Source organism: Canis aureus, chromosome 12 (genome assembly GCF_053574225.1).
Source record: "Canis aureus isolate CA01 chromosome 12, VMU_Caureus_v.1.0, whole genome shotgun sequence".
NCBI lineage: Eukaryota > Metazoa > Chordata > Mammalia > Carnivora > Canidae > Canis > Canis aureus.
In genome coordinates, this window is record NC_135622.1 from 48,290,478 (window position 1) to 48,316,064 (window position 25,587).

A 25,587-nucleotide genomic window follows, 5' to 3' on the forward strand; every position below is an offset into this window, starting at 1 on the left:
TCATACAGTGATTAGTGGCAGTGCCAGGACTGAAGCTGAGTTAACCTCACAGCCAGCATGCCCCTTCCCCCTGCATGCTATATGGTCTGTGCATTCATCAATCTATGTGCTTATTTGTTCCGGCAAGTCCTGGTTTGGATTAATTAAGCTATTATTCAACAAGACAGAGGAGGTCCTGTGACCTCTAGCCAGTTCTGTCTGCTTTGTTTTCAGCATCACAATCTTCAAATAAACCACATACACATGCACACTATTTAAAATGGCTAAGTTCTTCCAATGGATTACTCTTAAACTCCCTGACCTATAGGGTCAGATAAGTTCAAAGGTACAGAGTAACAGAGTATGGTTTACCCCTTTAGGTATCTTGATCTACCCACTGAAACCCATACTCAGGAACACGTGAAAAGCAAGCAGTCATCACACATGGTCATTTCCATGATACCCTAAGTGTGCATATCTATCTGCCCTGTTACTCTGCATTCTCATCTTTCATATTTTTAGCTCCCTTTAATTTCCATATTTGTGCTGCCCTCGTATATGCTCATTCTTCTTGTATGTAACCTATTCAGAAAGTGGTTCTTTTGCTTTTTATTTTTTGAGTTAACTTCTTTTTCAAACAAGATTTTGACGTTTACCTTCTGGAGCCACCCACTCCCATGTGGGTAACAAAACTAACAACAGACAAGGTGCTGCTGGCCATGCACCTGTCACACCTGTTCTGCTGATGGGTGCTGGTTATAGAGGAGGGTCAGAGAGAAACAGCACATTGTACCTACAGACAAGACCCTGGAGCTAAAAGATAAGACTCCTTTAGGAATACAGCTTCAACTCTGTTGCTTTCACTGTTGTTACCAAATTGAAACCAAACAAAATATCCAGGTAAATCTAAATTTTTGAAGCCACTCTGTATCTACCTCTTACAGGATGCTTTCTAAAGCATCACAGCCCCAATATCTGCCATCTGAATTTCTGATAAAGACTGTAATATCTGTGAAGTTTGAGCTCTTGCCAAGCCCTGACCGAAGTACTTCACTTGTATTATGTCATTTAAGAACCACGTGCCTTTATCAGAGAAGTATTGTTTTTTTTCACATTTCACATGTGAGGAAATTAAGACTTGGTTGTTAAGTAACATGTCCAGAGTTACTCTTGTAATCAGGGTCACAGCTAGTATTTCAGCCTCATCAGTCGGATGCCAGACATCACACGAAGATGGGTGTGATGTCTGCTTTGCTGTGACACAGACAGCTAATCACATGGCACTTTCACAGTTATTGTTTGACAGATTTGAGATGAATATCTTATGAACAAATGTACCTCAATTCAACATAGACATGTGGTGCACCAATTGGGTTTCCAGCCAGCTGTGTGCAAGGATCCCTTGCAATGTGGAGGTGGGAAAACGGAACCATTGAATTTGGTTCCTACCTAAGGAAACTTTATGTATGCAAATAAGCTGTGGAGAATTGGATGGAAGAACATATGGCTAAGAGGCCAAATGTGTGAAAAGCAAACTATAAAATATGTATTTTAGCTAAAACTGAAGACTAAAAAAAGAGACTAAGTAGGCTAAATAGTATAAAGGAGTATCTTCCAAAATCAGGGGCAGAACTGCCCCCAGCTCAAATGGTGACAGACTGGCTGCCTAATGTCCTAGGGACTTAGGCATGTATCTGTTGCGCTGGGGGTATTTACAATGCCCTCTCATTTTAATATTTATTTAGAAGTTAATTACTGTCACTGTCAGCTCTTTTATCTCAACAACATTTCAGAGAAATGTATTCAGGCATTATGTGACTTGTAAGTAAGATTAACAAGAAAGTTCAGAGAAGTGTAATAATCAAGGGATTTGGCTGTTAATAAAGAACTTAATGAAAAACAAATGAGTTAACACCACACTGAATTTGAATTTGGCTAAAGCAAATTCTAGAATTACATACAGTACACTTTCTTAAGCATATGTCATTGTACACTTAGAATCAAAATTAACGATCAATGACCACATTCGTGTGCAAGTGGGCAACGAGAATACCAACTTTGAGGATTATTTTACATTCAAAACCCAGGGCTTTGCCTCTATCACTGAAACCTTTAAATAAACACAAATGTGCTTTCAGGTGGGTTTCATTGGATGTACTGTCTGCATCATGCCCTCATGCACACATACACACACACACACAGACACGCTGACACACTACTGATGAATTGATAGAGTGTATTACTCCTGTTCTACAGATGGCTAAAGGGATTAAGCAAATATCGTTGCTGCAGCATGAGGCTGAGCCTTTGTATTCATTTATAAAGTTAGGGAAGTCACTGAAGAGAAAGAAAAATCATGCAACTGGAATGGAGAAGAAAAGCTCCAATTATAGTTCCAGAATTGGGCTGCCACCTTTACTGTTAACAGAGTGTGCACGTTTCTCAGAAGTGACACCTGCATTGTCTATTGGGAAACATTGAATCCCTGAAGTTGTATTAAGGAGGCTGGTGAGCACACAATTGAATGGAAATGATGTCAGTTCTTTCTCCGATAGAAGAAGCTGCACTAATTTAAATAGGAACATATCAGAGGGTTCTCTGGACCCCTCTTAATTTGATTTCAGTTGCAATGTACCATTCTGCCCTTACAGAATACCTGGAGATTGCATAAACATATGACTATTTGAATGTAGGCATTGCTCTGATGTTCCCACTGCCCTTTGTATATGCCTCTATCCACGATTTGATTAGTTTGTGTTAGCTAGAAGGCCATGTTTTATTTAACGTAGCATGGCCCATGACCAAAGTGTGCTGTATGCAGATGGTCGGCACCTGAGGAATATTTTTTGACAAGAATGGCAGTACACTTACAAAAACACCTCTTTTTCTCAGGGTCACATCCAACAGCTTCACCTATGATAGACCACAGCTGAGCACTTGAGAGGCCAACTCCGAACAGTTAGACTGGAAGTGACGGTGAGGCCAGTGATTAAAATCTGTGTCTTACCAGAAGGATATTCTTTTGAGCCTTCATGTAATATCCAACTTCCTGTCCTTATTTTTGTCCCTAGTAATCGTTGCAGTGCCTTGAACATAGTTGGTTGTCAATATATGAATGTTGCACCAAGAAAGTGTTTTTTGTGTGTTGAGAGATTTCAACCGGAAAATGTTGAATGTGCTTAATGTTTGGGCACTTAAAAAACATAAGTTCTGGTAATCTGGTAAAGCAGTTCATGGTAGCAGCTGATTCTCTTGTGATTAAAAAAAAAATGAAGTGTTTTCGTATTGACTACTTCCAGACAGCATCATTTTTTTTTTTTTTTTTTTTTTTTGTCCACATCAGGAGAAGACCTGGGTTGCTCAGCCTGCTGCTAAGTTTGCTATGAGAGTATAAAGTCAAGACAGATGCAGATGCTAACAGGATGCTGACACCTTTTCAGATAACTGGCTTCATCTGTCTGCCTGTTTATGGGGAGAACTGATTATCAGTCATGTGCAAATGCAGGGGAACCGATCTGATCTCTGCGCTGTTTTACACCAAAGGCAGAGCCATCTCTCTATCCCACATTCACTCAGCGAGGCAGGAAATATAATTAAGCTTTCATGCATATTCCCACAGTACCCTGCATAGTCATTCAATCATTAGAGGAAAAAAAAAGAGTCCGTGTCAGCAATGCTTGCTTGTTTGAAGACACTACCTAAAACTTAAGAGCTCTGAGAGGCAGAAGAGGGGATGTGAGGCGTGGGTATGGAGGGTGGGTTTCTCAGGGAAGTAAAAGGGAAGCCAAAGGCAATTGTGGGCAGTTTTGGCAATAGACACAAAGTATATTTAGTCAGTTAACACATATTCCAAGAGTTTTTTTTTTTAATAAAAAAATTAATGTCAACATTGAACTGCGTAAAAGAGTACAAAGTCCTTGGCCACAGTCAGGTGGTCAGTATTTCTAGAGTATAGTAATCGCTAGTTAGCTGGACCTAGAGTGTCAAGGGACTTCATGATCGTTTGTAGAAGCTGTTCACACAAAGAAATGTTACTGTAGCAATGATCATAAGACCTGATTTGAATTCTAGGTTTGTTAATTATTGTGTGAACTTAAGCAAATTATTTAACCACTAGAGCATCAATTTCCTCATCCATAAAATGCATGTGCTTATACCTAATCATAGTATTATTGTGTGGATCAAATCAAACAATGTATTATATTCCAAGCAACCCATAGACTGCCTAGACCTCTGTAAGCTGTGGTTGGTTTTATTAACCTTTCGTCGACATTCCCAGAATGTGTTCCGTGAAACACTAGTTATACCAAATGTAAATATATACAGAAATACATTTAGAAAGCACTACATACTAGATCCTCTTTTTGATAGTTATAGTCCATGCTAGAATTTTAAAGGCTCTGAAAAGGCCTGAGGTTAAAGCAATAACAACAACAACAAACACCTATGTGCTTAACCCAGCATTTCCCAAATGTATTTGACAATGGGTCCTGTGTTTCACATATTTAATTCTTACTAATATGTCTAATTAGTCACTAATTGTGGCTCCTTTGTCACAAAAATGTGCCACAGATTATATTTTGAGGAAAAGTCACCTTTATCCAAATTCTTCAGTTTCCAGGTCTCTAAAGCTCCTGAATAAATTTTTACCCTATACAAGTTTCCCCTGCTATCTGAAAGTAGAGCATTCCTGTGAAATCTTTCATAAGCCATAATGGTAAAAACAAAGGCGCAACTGTCATTAAATTTTATGGACATTTTTTTGAGCATTCTCAAACCCAAAAAATAACCTTTCTTGGGTTTTTCAGATATCTTAGGACACATCTTGCTAACAGAATCACAAAATAAATTGAGATAAAACACACATGCTCACAGACAGTTCAGAGCCTTGGCAGCTTGAAACTGAGATGCTGAGTGTGATTCCAGAGGAAAGAGCTGGGTGGTGCCACTGTCACTGCTCGTGCTATGAGCTGCCTCTATAACAGCTTGCTACTAAACAAATGTTGAACACTATTTTCACTTTTAGCCTTTTTTCGTAAAAGGAAAAAGCACATTTGAATTTCTTTCAGTTAGCAAAAACAGGTATCGATGTTAAATCTTTCATAAAAGTAAAGTGGTGTAACATGAACTTTCAGGTATTGGCCCTTACCCCAGGGCACTTCATATCATATTGCATTGGAAGACAAAATATTCTATAACTGAGATTCAAATTTGGCTGCATACTGAAATCAGCTAGAGTGTTTTAAAAATTACTGATGCTTGGGTCCCCTCCCTAGAGATTCTCAAATAATTGGTATACATGGTGGCCTAGGAACACTGTTTGAAACACAATAGGTAATTCCAAATGCAGCCAATTTTAAGAACTAGTACAAAAAAAAAAAAAAAAATCCCAGGGCTATTATTTCTAATGCAGTTGACATATTTTTCACTCAAATTTGAGGGAAAGACTGCAATGTTTCTGACAAAGCTCAAGAGTATGGTAAATATGCAGTGATTATGAACACTATCACTCATCCTGTAATTAATTCAGTTAACAGTCATACTCTGGTCACAAAGGCAATAGCCATGTTCAACAGGTTTTGTTCAACCTTTACTTCTGGCTACTGCAGTTCTCAAAGCTCTTTTGATTCTCTAAACTACTACTCATCTGGTTGCCCAGTTAATTACTTTTTGGTATGTGTCTAGCTCACTCTTCCCTCCAAGCTGAGACCACGCACTTTAAACGTAGACAACAACTATGAAGCATGAATACAGAGATAGCATCACACAAGAAACAAGAACTTCGGAGGAAGACAGACATGAACGTAAACACTGATTCTCCTTCTTATCAACAGTGTGATCTTAGACATTTTCTTCAATTTTTCTGAGCTCAATTTCTTTATCTATAAAATAGGGCTGATAATACTGACCTGGAAGAGTTGTTATGAAGAGCCTGTGGGACACGGTCCTCAAAGTTCATATACCAGGGCATAACCCATGAGAGATAACCAAACAAAGGAAGCTCTTATTACTATCCATGTTGACCATCTTGAGACCTCAATTGATTGCACCCATATGTGTAGTGAGCAGAAGAGTTGACTCTTCAGAAGGAAATCTTGCAAAATTCTTATCTTTGGGTCCAAGGACTTCTGGCATTTTATGCAGAGTGATTTCCCTTGAATTCATTATTTTCCTGCTATTAAAAAAAAAAAAAAGAACTGAAGGGGGAATTAATATGGTCACATCAATGCATTAATTTGGGGAGGGAATATATTACCACTCTGGATAAGTAATGTCCTTAAATAGAAAAAAAAAAACCTTGATGAAATCTTATTTCTGTTGGACTTGAAGGTATTTCCAGTAAATACCATGAGAGGCCAAGAGAGAGAAAAAATGAAAAAGATTGGAATACAATATAACAATCACATTAGCAAGTTATTATCCATGCTAATGAAATCTGTAAAGAAACCACCTTTCATTACACAGGGAGACCCCAGAGCTTGTGGAGGTATGTGTGGTTACAGTATGGCCTTAGAGGTTTAGGGCTTTGGCTGCATATCTGTACCAGACCCATAGTCATTCGATATATTGAGTTAGTTATTACTTTCTCTTCTATCAGCAACTCACTGACATCAACAAACATGCTCCATTTCTGTTATGGTTGGGCCTTATTGACTTATTCCTGGACTAGCTATATAGCACTTGCTTCCTAGAATGGAATCAAAGTTGGGTGTAAAGTAGTGGCCTTATGGCCTTAGCTTTGCCTATTCTCAGTGTAGACACACAAAGTTCAGAGCAAAGGTTATCATAGAGGGAAGCAGAATGGGAAAAGAATGCAGGAAGTCACTAAATAATCTCCTGTCATAGGTCTGGGGTGCTATGCCTGCATCTTTGATTGCCTGATGAGTTGCTCTCTGATTTTCTGAGGCCTTTATCTGGAGCCTGTGACTCTTTCCCAAAGATACCCAGGCAGAGAGGAGAATACGATCAGAGCCTTGGCACAACCAGCAGACAGGGTTTAGAAATGGTGATGTACCTTTCAAGAGGGTATCCAGGATCTGCAGGTATACAGAGCCCTGAGAGGACTCGTCACTCAACTCCCACTGTATAATGGATACCCTAGTCATTACGGAATATGCCAAATTCATATGTCCGGAAAGAAAAAAACAAAACAAAACAAAACAAAACAGTGTTAATTCTTTCATAGCACAATGCCTGGAAAATATTCAAAACTCAATAATATTAGCTATTATTATTATTACTATGAAACAAAGGGAAGGAAGTATAACATCTGGTGATACAAAAGGGTCTAGTAAGGTAAGAAATGGTCAAAGGTCATTGGCTTTAACAGCATGGAGGTCATGGTAACCTGATAAGGCACTTCTGGCAAAATACACTAAGTAGTGAATGGAAGGGAAAGAAACTAGATGGAAAGTAGAACACCTTTTTAAGAAATTTGCATGAGGATCAGGGAAATACAGATCAAAACCACAATGAGATCCCACCTCACACCAGTGAGAATGGGGAAAATTAACAAGGCAGGAAACCACAAATGTTGGAGAGGATGCGGAGAAAAGGGAACCCTCTTGCACTGTTGGTGGGAATGTGACCTGGTGCAGCCACTCTGGAAAACTGTGTGGAGGTTCCTCAAAGAGTTAAAAATAGACCTGCCCTATGACCCAGCAATTGCACTGTTGGGGATTTACCCCAAAGATTCAGATGCAATGAAACGCCGGGACACCTGCACCCAGATGTTTCTAGCAGCAATGTCCACAATAGCCAAACTGTGGAAGGAGCCTCGGTGTCCATCGAAAGATGAGTGGATAAAGAAGATGTGGTTTACGTATACAATGAAATATTCCTCAGCCATTAGAAACGACAAATACCCACCATTTGCTTCAACGTGGATGGAGCTGGAGGGTATTATGCTGAGTGAAGTAAGTCAGTCAGAGAAGGACAAACATTATATGTTCTCATTCATGTGGGGAATATAAATAATAGTGAAAGGGAATATAAGGGACGGGAGAAGAAATATGTGGGAAATATCAGAAAGGGAGACAGAACATGAAGACTCCTAACTCTGGGAAACGAACTAGGGGTGGTGGAAGGGGAGGAGGGTAAGGGGTGGGGGTGACTGGGTGATGGGCACTGAGGGGGGCACTTGACGGGATGAGTACTGGGTGTTATTCTGTAAGTTGGCAAATTGAACATCAATAAAAAATAAATTTATTATAAAAAAAAAAGAAAGAAATTTGCATGAGGGCAGCCCAGGTGGCTCCACGGTTTAGCACCGCCTTCAGCCCAGGGTGCAATCCTGGAGACCCGAGATCGAGTCCCACGTCAGGCTCCCTGCATGGAGCCTGCTTCTCCCTCCGCCTGTGTCTCTGCCTCCCTCTCTCTCGCTCTCTCTCTCATGAGTAAATAAATAAATCTTTTTTTTTTTTTTTTAAAGAAATTGGCATGAGAAGGATCTGCCAAAGACTAGGCTGCAGCCTGAGAGGGAACACTGGGTCAGTAAAATCATTTTTGTCTTTTTAAATTTTTTTTTTCTCATCTAGGTTATGGAGCTTGTGGTAATGCTGAAGTAAGCATGATTCCCAGCAGCAACCTCACACCTCCCCTACTTCATGGTCTTATCTGCTGGAGGTCTCTGAAGCATCCATGGCTTTCCTGGTATCTAGGTACCCTCCAAAAGCAAGACCTTCTAGAACAACTGGGTATTTATGTCTAAATTGCTAGCCCATAGGAAATATGTAAGAAGGGTCAGAATGATGTTTTGTTTTGTTTTTTTTCCCCTCTGTGTTCTTTATGCATAGTTGTGACCTGAAGTTGAAATATTAGAAGCCTTTTCTTTCTTGAGTCATGACTCATTCACTCCTCTTTCTGGGAACCCAGAGGGACTAGATAGATCCCACAACACAGGCCTTATGGACTGAGCCTAAAGAAAGCCCTTGAGCTGCTTGTAGGGCAACTGTTCAAAGGGTGAGCAAAGACTGCTGTCTGCCTAAGAGGGGTTGAGTGTCCTGCCCTGGAGAATGACAACCCTGTAGTCTTCTACTAGAATTGCCCTTTTGGGGGCTGCCTGGTCTTTGTTTGAAGTCTTCAGTCTTCTTAAAAAGATTCCTAAGAGGAGCGCTTGGGTGGCTCAGTTGGTTAAGCTTCTGACTTTGATTTTGGCTTAAGTCATGATCTCAGGATCTTAGGACCTCAAGCCCTACATGGAGCCCCAGGGCACCATGGAGCCCCAGGGCAGCATTGATTCCTACGCTCAGCAAGGAGTCTGCTAAAGGTTCTCACTCTCCCTCTACCTCCCCATGCTCATGCTCTCTCTCACTCTAAAATAAATAAATAAATCTTAAAAAAAAAAAAAAAAAAAAAAAAGAAAGATTTCTAAGAGCTTTGAAAGCTTGGGTACAAAAGCATTATGGAATCAAACCATTTCTACTTTCTTTCTGTTGTACTTTTTGTCTATTCTTTAAGGAGTATTACAGATGGACAGTTGGTTGTAAAAATCAGTCTTTGGTCATTCCCCCTTCCTGAAGTCCCTTAAATGCATTCATACAGTGATTTCCCTTAGAGTTTACTTCCTAAACTTCTCTCCTTCAAGTGTGTTAGTGATTCTTTTCCCCTCTTGTTGGTCACATCTGCAATTTTTTTTTCTTTTTTTTGTGCAATATTTTCTTATTGACAAAATAGCTTTTGAGAGACACTGAACAGTTGGGCTCAAGATTGTATATGTGAATCCTTGTACTCTATGATTATCCAAACCTGGCTGGTTGGCACAACTAGCAGTGCTCATTATCTAAATGATATATCTTTGTTTTGAGAAGATAACATGACTGAGACTTTGGAAACTTTCCAGATGTTGATTAAAAAATGAACTCTATGCAAAGTTTATTCATTTTTAAAATTAAGATGGTATGTCCTTTTAAACTCTGCTAGCTCTCTATTGCCTTTAGGATAAATTCTAAGCCCTTTGGCATAGCAAAAAAAGTACCTTACAATCAAGCCCTGACTTACTTTTCTAGCATCATCTTTTGAGCTTTTCTGAATCTGTTTACTAAGCTACAGTCATACATATTTTCCTCACATTTGCAAATGCTATTTCCCTGCCTACATGTCTCTAGTTCCACACCCAAGTCTAATTGGAAATTATTCCTGATAATTTTATATCTAATTCAAATATTAACTCTTTTGTAAAATTTCTGGCAAATCCCTACATAGAAATCTCATTTATATATACCTGTACTGCAACCGTATTACATTAATTTTAATTGGTTGGTTTCACTCACTGTGGGCATCTTACATTAATATCTGATTCCAAATGTCTCACTGAATTTCTTGTAAATAGTAGTTAATAAATGAAATGTTTAAATTATTTATTGCTTACTCAAAATAAATTGCTCATATTATTTCCAAACCTTATTAAAAATGCTGTAGTCACCAATCCTTGACCAGCTGGTTGTTCCTGACATCCTCCCAAAAGAATATCATTCCCTTAAGTTAGGTCTTTGATTTCTATTAGAGAATGTCCATTGGCTTCAGAGAAATCAGAATGGTTAGCTTTTGGTTTCTTGGTAGGCTAGGTGATCCCAAATGAAAATGTGGGTAAAGAAAACCAACTTAGTGCTTATCTGTCTCGTCTTATTCTTGCTAAATATGGAAAGAATCAAAGAATGGGTAAGCAGCCAAGCAATGATCTGGAATCCATACAGGACTAGAATGTAGGCCATCTAATCAACATTTCTAGGATTATGGAAAATAAGATTAGATTAAAATATTCGAGTCCTATTTTTGGTTATGCCATCAATAAACTGGGTAATTTAAAACAAGGCCCTTATATTCTGAGTTTTGGTTGCTCTATCTGCAAAATGAGCAAAACTACTCCTGTATTATAAAAGTGTTATGAAGATTAAATGTGATAAAGGAGAGGCATGGAACACTGCATAAATCACCTCACAATATGTATTATAATTTTTATTACAAAATTAATTCTAGTTAATGCCTTTGTGGCAGATAAAGAACCCTGTAGGTCACAGCTGTGATTGACTCTCACTAGCTTTGCTTCCTCCATAATGGCAGAATTTTCTCATGGAGTAATCACTGGCAGCTTGTCAGGAATATGCCTTTTTGTCCCTCCCCTGTACTATGCACCACTCAAAGGAAAGGTATCTGAATGACTGGATTTCAGGTATCGGAGGGAGAAGAGAATGAAAGGTCTAGAGTGCAGTAGTAGAGTGCTTTTCAGGGAGATCATTATCCACAATGGTCTCATATGATCTCAGAAAGCAGTCACCCTTACTAGGGTATGTCTGCACGAGGCTATGCCTCACACGCCCAACCAAGCCTTCCCTCTAACCACCAGGACTGCTGGAATTTTCCCTTAGCCTCTCTGTAGCTGATAAATACTTGTACAAAGATGGCAACGAGGGTAGGATGCAGGTAGTTTTACAGCTTTCTCTGTTTTGTAGTAAGGGTGGTGGCGAAGAATACTTTGTAGAGGAGAATTTAATATGTGTCCATGCACAAAACCTAGATTTCAATTTCTTGATGGAAATTGGAATTTTAAAAAATGTAACGTGTCTTACACCTTAAGCATTTGAGAAAGATCCATATCAAGCTAGATTTCTTCTACATCTTCACACTGAAAACAGTGTGTATTGATACCTGTATCTGTACATAGGTAGTATATACTATCTATCTATCTGTCTATCTATCTATCTATCCATCCACAATGAAAAAACATGGACAACATTGTATTTGCCTTGGCAATCATGATCAGACTGGCCAACTCCTATTACCCTATGATTGTAGCCTTTAATCACCTCTTGTCCAGGTTGCTAATATTGCTAAAGGCATATATGTTGTGTGTGTTTGTGTGTGTGTGTGTGTGTGTGTGTGTGTGTGGATTAGGTAACACTTCGAAAGACACTGTATGATGAAAAGAGACATTCCTTGGTGGATACCTTGTTATCTTCTTATTAATAAGATGCCCAAAGCTCAGATTAACTCCCTAAGACTTTGAAGATTGCCCCAATAGGCTTTTCTGAAAATCAGAGCATTGTAACCACTAGCTACCCTTTAGCCACCCATATTGAAATTTGGATATAAAAGTGATCCCATTTTTTTTGCCCCGTTTTATTTCCCCTTGTGGCTCTATTATCACCAAGGGGCACTCGGATTTATTTACCTTAATAGCATATTTCATTCTTTTCCATAGGACTAGAGATAAATGGATTTGTAAAGAGAAATGGAATTTGGTTTTTCTCCTTTTGGTAACTTAGTAGGAATTCCAAAATTATTACTTGGGAGATTTTCCTCACTGTGACTAGATTATTGTCTGTGCTACATTTTAATTTCTTCTGCCCATATCAACATTTTTAAAAACATTTAAAAAAACATTTTAAAAAGATATGACTACTTAAAGACACATTGTGGTTCACTCTCTCTGGATATGAAGAAAAAGAGGTGAACAAGTTTCTGTTAATTAAAAGTGTGTGCTGGAGGGAGTGAGACCGTTGTGGGTCATTCTTTTGGTTGTTAATTTTGTGGTTAGTAAGCTGTGCCCTGTAGCACCTTGTGTCTGTTTCACTATCACTCTGGACATTTAAATGCTAGTTATCATGGTTTTTAAAATTATTGTATGTGAATTTTCCATATTTGGTTCCCTGGACATGATAAGCCATTGTTAAGCTCATGTTCATGAAGATATCATAGCTCCTATTTCTTTCCTGATGGTAGGGCACATACTTCATGCAGAAGTATAAAGAACTGATAGTGTTTTCCAATTTGCTGGGTTATTAGAGGAAGAAGCTACATAGTAAGGAGATGGAGGGAATGGAAACTTTTGTGCAACAGAGCAGGGAAAGATGGGCCAGAAGTGGGGATAAGGAGGCCCTACAAGAGCCACAGAGGCTAGTGTTTTAGATTTTGCTAACATAGCTGGGCATGTAAAGGCAGACAATTGGCTAGAAAGCTAGCTGGCTCAACAAAGTATGCTCACACAAAATTACCTTCTTGACAATGAACCTTACTAGACTTCCCCCAACTTTGTGTGTGTGTGTGTGTGTGTGTGTATTTCATGACTTATTAAATAGATTAGCTACATTGATTTTTACTTTGAGATTTCCAGGCAATCACACAATACTTGAATTTTTCAATCATGTTGCTACATTATATGTTAATAAAAGCCAATAGCAAACATTTAAAAAGTTTTCCTAGATTAGGGTCCTTCCAAGAATCAATAATCTCATTGACACGGTTCAAAAAGCTATCAATTCTATGAGGACCACTAATGGCTGAAGAAAGCATGCATGTAAACACCACCAGAAAAATCAATGTTCTTTCCAAGTCATCGATAATTCTTGATGGAAATTGGAATTTTAAAAAATGTAACATGTGTCTTACACCTTAAGCATTTGAGAAGGATCCATATCAAGCTATCTAGTGTCCTGGTGTCCAGGACAAGGCAACTATGGGTTAGATCTTATTGATCTGATAACTTATGCAGGTTCTAAGATTACAGTGTCGTATATATCACTCATTTGATAGCAGAGCAACCCTGTGAAGTGGAGAAGAAGGTATTCTCCTCTCACTGTTGTAAGACTTCTTAAGTCTCAGAATAAGAGAAGTTGTACATTGGCTGAGACACTTAGGGGATAGCTGGGAGTAAAGGTCTTCTGATTCCTATGTTTTTGCCCTTGGCGGTGATGGTTGCCCACACTATTGTGACTGGACATGTCATAATTACTTCTTATTTACCAATTCTCAGTAGGTTACAGATAAGCAGTTTCCAGGGAAACCTGAAAACTAGTAAAGGAGTAAAGGATCTGGAAGGGTCAAATACACAGTGTACCTCACCGTGTATTAACATAAGAGTATTCATTGAAGGTTAAGAACTGTACTTTTTCATACCCTACTATTGTCTCAGTGGTTACTGGAGTATCTCTACTTTCTCAAGTGGAAAGTATTGGGCATTTCTTCCCATGCATTCCCATTTTAGAGGAGATAATGATAAACAGAGAGTTCCTTAGTGAGATAGCCATAGCCAGCTACTAACCCCAAGACTGCTTCTTCTAGCAATGAAGAAATCTTTTATCCTCTAACAGTGTAACTTCTCTGTAGTGGATTCTGTCTTTGGTTGAATATTTTTACAATACAAATTTTTATTAAAATGAAAAGAAATGTTTACAAATGAAATGAAGCATCACCCTCAAAGAAACAGAATAGGTGAATGAAATGATCCTAGAAACTCCTCAATGTAATAATGAATTCAACATTCTTCAATCAAATTTAAAATTTAATTATAGGTAATTGTTCTGTTTTTAATGAAGTACTTTTGACATAATGCTCCATTATTATATAATTAGATAATTAACTCCATTAATCACCTTACAACTTATTTTTCTCTATGTTTTCTTTAAATATTTATATACTATGCCCATTTTTACAGCCACAAAGCTCACCATAATCAAGAATGTGAGTCAGGGAGAGCAATAAAAGAACTTGGTGAAAGACAGTTACTGTGATTTCCCCAAGTGTACCTCCCATGCTCCTTGATTTATCAAAAAATTAAATGTTTGCAAAATCTTTGATATTCTCAAGCCTATCACAGGCATTCAACATTTCATCTACCATTTGCTGACCATCTAATATGTGTCATTCATGCATGTCACTAGTCTTGGATTTGAAGGAAAGAGATAATAAGAGATGACTAAGGTGTAATCTTTAACCTAAAGGAGCTCATAATTTATTGATGGAGAACTTTTGAAGGATGTTCATGGCTCCTTCTCTTAAGAAGTTCACAGTGTAAAATAGGAAATCTGTCACAGATAGGAGAAACATATTAGATTTAGTGCCCTCAAAATGGCAGGAGAGTTTTTCTAGCTGCATCCAATCTTCTTCTGGTGACCTTGACCTGGTTTTGTTTACATATTGAGTTAACTCTGCACACACATGGGTCCTTACAGGTCTGCAGTAGACAGCTCAGGTCCCTGTTTACATTCTTGCCTCTTTGTTGATATACTAGTATGGCATGGTACTCATTTTCCATGTTCGTATGTCATTAAAGAATTATGTTTAAACTGCACTTACTTGGACCAGGAACAGTGCCTAGCCCAGCTCTGCAGTCTTACACTGTATAATCTTAGGCAGGTTACTTAACCTTGTCATGCCTCAGTTTCCTCACCTGTAGAATGGGATATTCATAGAGTAGTGAGAATTTTAGAAGTTAACAAATATAAATCACATCACTTTCTAGCACACAGTAAAAATGCAAAATGATAAGTATTATTTCTATTCTATTTTTTATTAGCCTTAGCTAGGGATGCAATGAAAACAGACTCTATCAATATCTTCTTTCCTTTCATAAACTCACATTGGAATATCCATGAATTATTTTCATGGGAGTGGTTACAGGATTGTGTGTATTATGAATCTTCTTTTTTTTCGGAGGCAAAAAAAGAAAGAGAGAGAGAGAGATTGAATTGATTATTGTCTTAAAGTATCTTTTCCATTGCTTTGATTGTCTTAATGGTTATTTCCATGGGTATTGCACTAGTGAGCATTCTCATGGCTAAAAGAAGAAAAATAAAATGGAAAGGATGAGCAAAAAGATAGGAAAGTAACCTTCTCTTATTGCTGACTTAACTAGAATTTCATTGCTTAACTGCTTCAATTCTATTTACATGTGGTTACCCTAGATTCTGTACAATTTATTTATTGTCATTGTAGAGGACTCTTTCAAATTTGGTAAGCCACCTGAAACCTGGATATTGAAAATATCTTATGGAGGAACTATCTGCTTTGGGAGAAAGTTCCTGAAGAAAGCCTTTAGGAATCTCAACATTAGTTGAGAAATCAAGTGATTAAATATTGTAGTAACAAATGTTTTCTCTTGGAACTGTCCCAAAGGTTTTTTTTTTCTCTTTTTCATAATTAGTAAGAAAAAAAATCACACACTCAAAGGAATACTATAATGGACACCCTAATAGAGTATACTATGGGCTTTCTGCTGGGTGTCCATTATGCACTGAACTGACTATGGAACTCATGGGCGCATGGTAAAGGCAGGTTTCACTGAGAAAAATGGCGTTGCCCCTCAGGTTGGCCTTCTCCTCACACACCAGTGGGAACTGCTGCTCACAGAAGAAAATACAGCCAATCAGAAATGAGACGGAGAACCTGATATTTCACTAAGATACTGAGAGATGGGGCAGAAACTGACCCAGGGATTTTTGCTTATCTTGTCTCTAAAAATATTAAATTTCTTCAAAGTTGAGGTTCACATATTCTTTCTTTTCTCCAAGCACCTAGCTCACTGGTTATGCTCAGCAAAGAATTGTTACTTTGTTGATTGGTCATGGGTGGAAACTAAGATAACAGGTACTGAAATTTAATGATGAATATGGGGCAAGAGATCTGGAAAGTTCTATACTTTCATTATGTGACTTAATCCTCACAGCCAACAGTACCAGTAGACCTAAGGTCAACAGGACCAGTTCCAAATTGCAGATGAGTAAACTAAGGCTCAGATAGGCTAGATAAATTTTCCATAATCAAAACTATGTTTCTATCTCAGTTCCATCTTTGCACATTACCTGGAAAAAAAATGAGGTTTACACTACAAAGTAATGATACCTTTTGCTTCTTTACTATTTCTTGCCCTTAATGTTAACTATTAATGTCAGAGCCCTATTTCTTTTGCATATAATTATTCATTAAGGTAGCAGGATTTTTTGAGGATTATAAGAAAGAAGAGCTACAATCTGACTTAAGAATAAAAAATCCAGGAAAATACCCCAAGACAAAAAATACAAATAGTATTTTGAAGATATTCTTCCAGCAAATAGCTTAACCAAAATGAATCCATCTTTAAATCCAGCTGCTGGGGATACTAAATTACATTCAGTTAACTGCATGATACCAACAGATTCCTAAGCACTTCAGTTGTGCTCTTTTTAAATTGCGTAAGGACTCCAGGGACTTCTTGGGAGATGGGGAAAATGGGAGTGGATATTGATTAAAAGAAAGCCTTATAACTCATCAGATGAATGAATGTAGAGCTGTTGGAAGAAACTGAGACCTCTTTTTCATAGGCATTTATAATCTAACCTGATGGGAGACACCAAGGGCTCAGAAGCAAGACGAATCTCTATGAACTTCAGTTTCCCAACCTGTAAAATAGGAAAGCAAACACCTGCTCCCACGACCCCCACACCTTAGCAAAAGGAGAAAAGTTGTATGATAGTCACATGTTGGAGCTCAGCAGCTCCAGGTTCTCTATTTTTCCCCTCCTAATCTCATCCCTGTGCTTTGGTTGAGGTGCTGTTTGTAAGGCAATGTTGTTTGCGAAGGTTGCTCTGTCAAATAGCCTTTTTCTTCTTCTCTGCTCCATGAAAGAGTAAAACAAGGCTCTTAAAATCCACAATTCCGGGGACGCCTGATGCTCAACAGTCCAGCAGTTGAGCATCTGCCTTTGGCTAGGGCGCGATCCTGGCGTCCTGGAATCGAGTCCCACATTGGGCTCCCTGCATGGAGCCTGCTTCTCCTTTGTCCTATGTCTCTGCCTCTCTCTCTCTCTGTGTCTCTCATGAATAAATAAATAAAATAAAATAAGATCCACAATTTCTACCAATGTCAAAAAGAACTTTTCACAAGTGGATAGAGCTTCAGGTACTGTGAAGGGCAGATGGGCCAGAACTGTTCAGTAGAACTCCATGCTGGCTGGGGAGTTGTGAGGCTATACCTAGATTTTATTTATTTATTTATTTATTTATTTATTTATTTATTTATTTTTAAAGATTTTATTCACTTATTCATGAGAGACATACAGAGAGAGGCAGAGGGAAAAGCAGGCTCCTCACAGGTAGCTTGATGTGGGACTCGATCACAGGACCCTGGGATCATGACCTAAGCCAAAGACAGACACTCAACCACTGAGCCACCCAGGCATCCCTATACCTAGAGTTTAATAAGGAAGTCTAAATGTCTGACAGTCTTGTCCTGGCTAAGTCAAGTGCAAGCCAGACTGCCTTGAAGGGAAACCCTTATATTATACCAGTTAGTTGATGAGCAAGGAAAAGTTAGTGATGGCAAAGGCCAATTTCTCTGCATGGAATGGATTCAAATATACAGAAAGTACCAGGTCAAAAATGAAAAGTGGTGCTTGTTCATTCCTCTGATAGAAGAAGGATCATAAGGGAGGAGGAGTTACACTTTGCAAGAATTGAAAAGAGAGAGGACTCAGAAGACATATCAACCAGCCCCAGTGAAAGGGCAGCTATACTGTACTAGACTTCTATGACTACAGAAAGTTTCAGGCTGATGGGATAACTTCATTCTGATGGGAAAAATAAAAATTGTTTCCTCTAGTTCTGGCAGCCCAGCAAGGAAAAAGAGGTATTAGCAGAAGTCTGAGCCTTCGGGGGTCTGGCCCACATCCCAGCCATATCCTGAGAAAATGGCAGGACTTCCAAAAATTCTTGTGGCAGGCATTCGCATTTCCTGTCCTAAATGGTTAGGCCATCTGGAATGTCTATTATGGAAGCATTAAACTTATGGAACTGTCCTCACGGGCTCTCAAAACCACTTCAAGTATTCCACAGAATAAAAATAAGTTGAATAAACACAAACTATGCAGATTACCAACTCTTCTAGAGGAGGAGGCACAAATGTACCAAAGTCATATGGAATTATAAAAAAATAAAAACTAAGAATTTTTAAAGTGCATTTTGTTGAGTGATTTCAAAGGGTAAATTTAAGATATAGAACTGAATCTAAGGTCAGGACATTCTGGCCATGGTCTTCTGGACTTCTGACAGCTACCTAACATCTGTATGCTAACGGTCTCCACACAGGCAAGACAAGACCCACCTCCCAAAAAGCAGCCGAAGTGCTTTAACAATGGAGAGGCAGGCATATCATCTGTCTACAAACAAGACAGCATTACTCTTCTTTAGATGTCACTGCCACTTTAGAATGTGCATGTAAAGGAATTGACAAGTAAAAATACATAACATGAAATCTAGTCATGGTGCAAACATGCCCACACATAATATAAAAGTTTTCTGTGCCTGTTTAGCAAATTTACCACAAATTTAGCAACTTTAAACAATACCGTTTACGATCTCCCAATTACATAGGTCAGAAGTCCAAGCAGGCCTCACTGAGTTCTCTGCTTTCAGGCCAGAAGACTAAAATCACAGTATCTTCTAGGCTGGGCTCTAACCTGGAGGCAGTGGGGAAGAGTCCAATTCCAGGCTCATTCTGGCTGCTGGAAGAATTCAGTTCTATGTGGTTGTAGGACTGAGATCTCCATTCTCTCGTTGATTGTCAACTGACTCAGCTCCTTAAGGCTACCTGCATTCATTCTCACGTAGCCTTCCCTGTCTTCAAACAAGTAAGGCCACTGATTCCTTACAATTTCTCCATTACTCCCACCTGGATAATCTCCGTTTCCATATATGGAACATACTCACAGGAATAATGCCAGGAGGCAATGATCATGGAGATCATCTTAAAATTCTGCCTACCATACATAGTTTATGACTCATTCTAGAGACAGAAACAACTCTGTGCTTTCCTACCAAATGATGACTTTGGTTAAGAACATCAGAGAGGAAGCAGCCTGCATTTTTGTGTGGAATGTATAATCACAGATAGTCTGATACATGGTGGTAGATGTGGTTGTTAATTTCATATGACTACTGCTTAGTATTCTTTAAAATGACCTTGGGCATTGACCCTTGGTCATGACCTCTGCCCATATAGTTCCTTGACTTCCAATCTTACCCCATCCCCCATCATAGAAGTCTCAGGCCTGAAGCTTGAAGAAACCTCAACCTCTGGCCATAGGGCTCTTCTGAATACAGTCAGTTGTTGATGTTGCTCTGTCCACATTGATTTCCTTATATAAACCTTTTTCTCCTCCAGTCTACTCTGAATACCTCAAGGGCAGTTAAAGTGCCCAAGGGGATTCTACTCACCTGTGAATCCCCTGGTAAATCGTTTCTGAGACCTGACCCAGAACAGATGCGCAACAAATGATTGTAAAATTGAGATAGGTAGTGCCATTCCCCTGTACTGTGTTATGCATAGGCAGTAAATTATATGCCCAACAGTTTTGCATGCTGTTATGTTAGCAAAACAGATTAAGGTTTTAAGTCCCACAATAGCCAATCAATATATATTGCAACACAGAATCCATACACTTCTAAATGAGTTTGTACAGTTCAGTTACTTTCTTTCCCCATTCAGGTAATACAATTCTCATATTTAATCTGTCGTCTGATATGTGAGCTCTCAGAAGCCAGGGGATTATCTTCTTTGCTCCTACAAATGATATCAGAATTAGCTACAGTGAATATGTCAGTGCCACTTCTGCTACAGGTAACCACATGATGTGGGGAGTAGGCAGCTATGGTCAATGAAGTAGCTCTTCTCCACTCAGATTATTCCAAAAACAAATCGTCAACCCATAACAACGCCATTTTAACCCAATGAACATAGGAGGTTCAGGGCCACCAATTAAAATGTGAATAAATAAAGAAAAATATTTAAAAAATAAAAAAATAAAATGTGATGTGGAAATCTAATAGGTATAGCCAGGTCTATGACAAACAACTGCATAGGGAACATACCTACAGGGCTTCACTGCTGGATGGCACTAGGTGTGCAGACACTTCCATCCAGAATATGGCATTTAACTGCTGCCCATAAAGGATAAGGAACCACTTCTTAGATAAGCAGGGTCAGAGTGGGAACATAAGTATGCATCATTGGGGCTGCTCTGAGGAACCCCCTGATTGCAGAAACGGAATGTCTCCAGTGAAATGCAATTAAATGCTGTCCAGAGGCTAACACAGACCCAGGGACTTTTGTGGAATAAAAGATGATTGGAGAGCTGCCAAGTGAAAGAAGGGGTAGGGAAAAACTATTGTAACTTTGAATCATAAATGATCTGTCCATGGAGGGTCCCTGAGACAGGCTCAAATGACCTGCCTCTTTGCATTTCCAATAGATTAACAATGGACAGATGTCCCAAGGAATGAGGGACCATGTCAGATTTGGATACTTAAACATCAGCAAGGTCACTGAGGACAAGTTAGTAATTTAACATTTTTGTATAGGTGCTTTCTATATGTTGGTTAGGCATTAGAATATGCTAGGCTATAAATGTAAAAACCAATAGATGAGCTGTATATAAACTGATGCTAGAGAGAAAAACTAGAAAATGAAGATGGCTATGAAGGTGATGTCTTTATTGTTTACCATCATTATAGGTTACCATATATTCTATTCTAAGAATAATCCCTGGCTTTAAGCTTAAAAAATTATAGACTGAGTAAATGGTCTTCTTAGTACATCAGCATAAGCTCCTTTACATAAGGCTCAAAAGCTGTTCAGAAAACATTGCAAGTGTATTTTTCAATGAATAAGTACATCATTGAAGTAGTTCTAAATAGACCAAACTTTATAATATTTTGGTTAAAGTGGTTTTTCTCCCCCCCAGGGAGCCCTCTTGTGGGTAACAAGCATATTACTGAAACACAGATTATCAGTGACTTGGTTGAAATTGAGTTGGGAAGAATGCTTCATGTTTCATTCATGATCAGCCTGAATATGTATTCACTTTTCTGCCCCCACATTGTTTCTCCATTTATAACTTCCCAAATTTATTTTATTTTTATTTTTTTTTTAAATATTTTTTATTTATTTATTTATGATAGTCACACACACACAGAGAGAGAGAGAGAGAGAGAGAGAGAGAGAGAGGCAGAGACACAGGCAGAGGGAGAAGCAGGCTCCATGCACCGGGAGCCCGACGTGGGATTCGATCCCGAGTCTCCAGGATCACGCCCTGGGCCAAAGGCAGGCGCCAAACCGCTGCGCCACCCAGGGATCCCAACTTCCCAAATTTAATTTTAGAATCCTTGACTTCTAAGTTTTCAGAGAACTTAAAGGTCATCTGGTCTGGTGGCTCCTAAACTGACTGATCATCATTATCATCCAGGGAGTATTTGAAAAGTATATACCCTTGGGTTATACTCAAAGATATTCTGGGTAGGTATGTCTGGAAAGGGGCTACCAATCACTAGTGTTTTAAATATCCTCTGGTGATTCTGATTCTGAATCAAACTTAACAATGCAACTGTCCAGCTCCCCTTGTGATTATACTTGCTGCAACACAAAGGGTATTCATCCTGAAAGTTATTCATTATCTCAGCATATCCAACTGTGCATCTGACAGGGATAAGGTCCTGCTTAACTTCCTGTCCCCCAAGAACCTAGTGTAAGAATGAGTAAAGGGTAGATAATAAGTTCTTATTAAATTGAGTTAGGTAATTCCAATCTACTAATCAATATTGCTAATCATATTAAGGCCATAGTCCCATTGGCTTTGTACATTGGAAAACCTTAAACAAAGAGATCTCAGTATAAAGTAACCAATCAGTAGAATGACCTCACAGAATCGAGGAGCATTCAAACAAGTATCATGCATATTTGTAGTCTTTATGTTGAATGGTGGGAATAAAGTTGATATTTGTTTTCCCTCACTTATATTTTAAAAGAATCTGCTGTTATATTTCAGTTCAAGTTAATAAAGTTTTTCAGCCCTTCTCACCATTCAATGTAATGTACTTGTATGACTGCAGTAATGGAAAAAAGACAATCATGGATACTCTCATTTATATGCACAATTTTGAATTCCAAGAAAATAGGAAGCAAGTTACCATGCATTTACCTTTACAAATGCTGGGATGAGGCAAGATTGGATATAAGCAATTGGATCTGACGATAATATATTCCATTTGCAATTGTTAGAGATTTATGCAAGATAGCAGGTAACACCTTCCTTTTGAATTTCAAATGCTGTATAACCTTTTGAAGATAACAAGGGATATTCATCCGAAATAATGGTAGGAAATTTATAACAGAGACCACATAATTAGTTGTTATTTTTTGCAAGTATCATATACTCTGATAGGAACATGGTTAGGGAAAAAATATATATACTCCTTAATAAAAAATCAGCCTAGCTTCTCTCCTTTCCTTTCTCTCCCCTTCCCTTCCCTCCCCTCCCCTCTCCTCTCCTCCTCTCTCTCTTCCCTCTCCTCTCATCCCCTCCTCTCCCCTCCCTTCCTCTACTTTCCTGTACTTCAGTTGAACAGCTTGGTACATAGAGTATCCAACAATTTAGAAGAATGTAAATTAAATGTAAAAGCATTCTGAAATGCTTATGAGCTCTATTGGATTCTCAGGTTTATTTCTAAGTGTATCCTTAACAAAATAGAAAATTATATGGTTCTAGGTTAAATTCCTCATCACGATAGGTATCCATCGTCCCAAACCTAGCAATTCAATGTAAGAAGGAAAAAAAAACACGAATTTAAATATCTTAGAGTGGCCATTCTTTACATGATATTTTCCAGCAGAATTCAATACTTCACCTTCAATATCAGAGTAAAGCTACTTCAAAGCAGCCTTACTCCAACATGAGTAACTGAACAGGTGTTCCCTTAGAACCATGGCCTGGCAATTCTGTTCATTTAGGCTAATGTTTTAAGCTGATATTTCCAGATATGACCATTAACTGGTTGAGATAGCTCATGCAGAGCAACCTACTGCACTGAGTCTTCATATATCTCTAGAAAATTCTCCAATGTGCAGCGGCTACTCGTAAGTGATCGTATGCATCTCTGCCATTTCAACTTCGTCTGGTATTCAGAGAGAGAGAAAGAATCTTCTATCTCATTTCACCAAGCTCTTAATCTTCGTCAAGTGAGGTAGAATGATTCTCATTTTGCTCCCTAGAAGACCCTTTCAATTCCAAGCGTAGTTTTAAAGGCACTTCTTTTGTACCAGACCTCTTGATGCAATTTCAGAGGGAAACTCCTTGACTCCTTGGCTATTCCTCTGTCACCTTCCTCCTACTTGTATACAGCTAGAGAAAACATATTCCTAAACATAGTACCAGCTGGATAGTCATTTACTCCTCTTTACATTCATCCAGTGACTTCTAAGTCCTGCTCTGTCAAATATTAAATGAGGGATGTCCTCCTCCCTCCCCACAACACAAAACACCCTCCTTCTTTGCGAAGACAAAAAAAAGGTAATGTGTTAATAGTAATATAAGTTCTCATAAAGTAATAGCAACAAAAAATACTGTAGACAATAAAGTCTATAGGAATTCAGCATATTACATGGTTACATGGTTACATTTTCCAGAATAGCTAAGGGAAGCCCTAGGGAGAAAGAGATGTGAGAATTTAGAGGATCATGAATTTCCAGAGGAGAAAGAATATATTTTGTCTGTGGAACTCGCTGCCCTCTCAAGCAGGAGGAGGTCCAATCTGGATGCCACTCTTTAAAGGGGACTGATCCCTAGGCTGCTCAATATTTTCATATACATAGTTGTTGGCTGGCTATATTCAATCTTATGTCTGTCCTTAAATTAGAACCTAAATGTCAACTTAAGACAACAAAACTTTAGTTGAAAATGGTTGGGCACAAACTACTAAATGCAAATTATATACTGTTTGCCAAAGACATGACTTGGGAGCATACAGACAATTTCACATTACAAGTGATATCCAGAAATATCTGCATTATGATTCTTGTGTTAACTATAATACTAATGTTCCATAATTAAGTGATTTAGGTCTGGACTTCTTTTTCCTAGCCCTGATTCTGTAATTCTCTAGTTGGAAGATCACTTCTTTTTATCAGAGTTCTTCCTTTCCTTCTTCTCCTTCTCCTTCCCATCTCCTTTTCTCTTTCTTTGTTACAGAGCATTGATACTATAAAACTCAGTGTTTAAAATAAAGACCCTTTTAGTTTCCATAAAAGACCCCACTGACCATATTTCAATTCTGGGGGAGGAGCAAGATGGCGGAAGAATAGGGTCCCCAAATCACCTGTCTCCACCATATTACCTAGAAAACCTTCAAATTATCCTGAAAATCTATCAATTCGGCCTGAGATTTAAAGAGAGAACACCTGGAATGCAACAGTGAGAAGAGTTCGCGCATCTATCAAGGTAGGAAGGCGGGGAAAAGAAATAAAGAAACAAAGGCCTCCAAGGTGGAGGGGCCCCGCGAGGAGCCGGGCTGAGGCCGGGGCGAGTGTCCCCAGGACAGGAGAGCCCCGTCCCGGAGACGCAGGAGCTGCACCGACCTTCCCGGGCGGAAAGGGGCTCGCGGGGAGTTGGAGCAGGACCCAGGAGGGCGGGGATGCCCTCGGGCTCCCGGGGACACTAACAGACACCTGTGCCCCGGGAGAGTGCGCCGAGCTCCCTAAGGGCTGCAGCGCGCGCGGCCGGACCCGGAGCAGCTCGGAGGGGCTCGGGCAGAGGAAGAGGCTCCGTGCAGAGGGGCCTGCGCGGTTCCAGGAGCAGCTCGGAGGGGCTCAGGGGCGGCTCCGCGGAGGGGGTTGCGCGGCCCGGGAGCGCGAATCCACCAGCGCAGGCTCCGGAGCACAGGGCGCCGGGACACAGCCCAGGATCCGGCCTCCCCCGGGACAGGCAGAGGCCGGGAGGGCCCAGGACAGCGAGGACGCTCCTGCCCCAGCTGAGCAGATCAGCGGCCCCGCCCCGGAGCCTCCAGGCCCTGCAGACGGAGAGCTCGGGAG

General features: G+C 39.3%; 1 protein-coding gene across 6 annotated transcripts in view; it reads right to left on the reverse strand.

Annotated features, from left to right (window-relative positions):
- Positions 1-22,999, reverse strand: part of LOC144324694 (uncharacterized) — a 58,487-nt gene extending 35,488 nt beyond the window's left edge. For 4 of the 6 annotated variants that reach the window (XR_013390123.1, XR_013390122.1, XR_013390125.1 and 1 more), the window contains exons 1-4: positions 22,703-22,999; positions 15,052-15,145; positions 6,995-7,077; positions 5,889-6,154 (exon numbers count right to left, since the gene is read on the reverse strand). Coding sequence is in view for 3 of the 6 variants with exons in the window: in XM_077916043.1 (XP_077772169.1) it covers positions 5,889-5,950 (62 nt within the window). In the remaining 3 variants the exon portion in view is untranslated. Of the gene's footprint in view, positions 1-5,888; positions 6,155-6,994; positions 7,078-15,051; positions 15,146-15,334; positions 17,054-22,702 lie in introns of those variants that run through there. The other 2 variants (XM_077916045.1, XM_077916044.1) reach the window with 2 other exon arrangements.
- Positions 23,000-25,587: the final 2,588 nt, after the last annotated feature.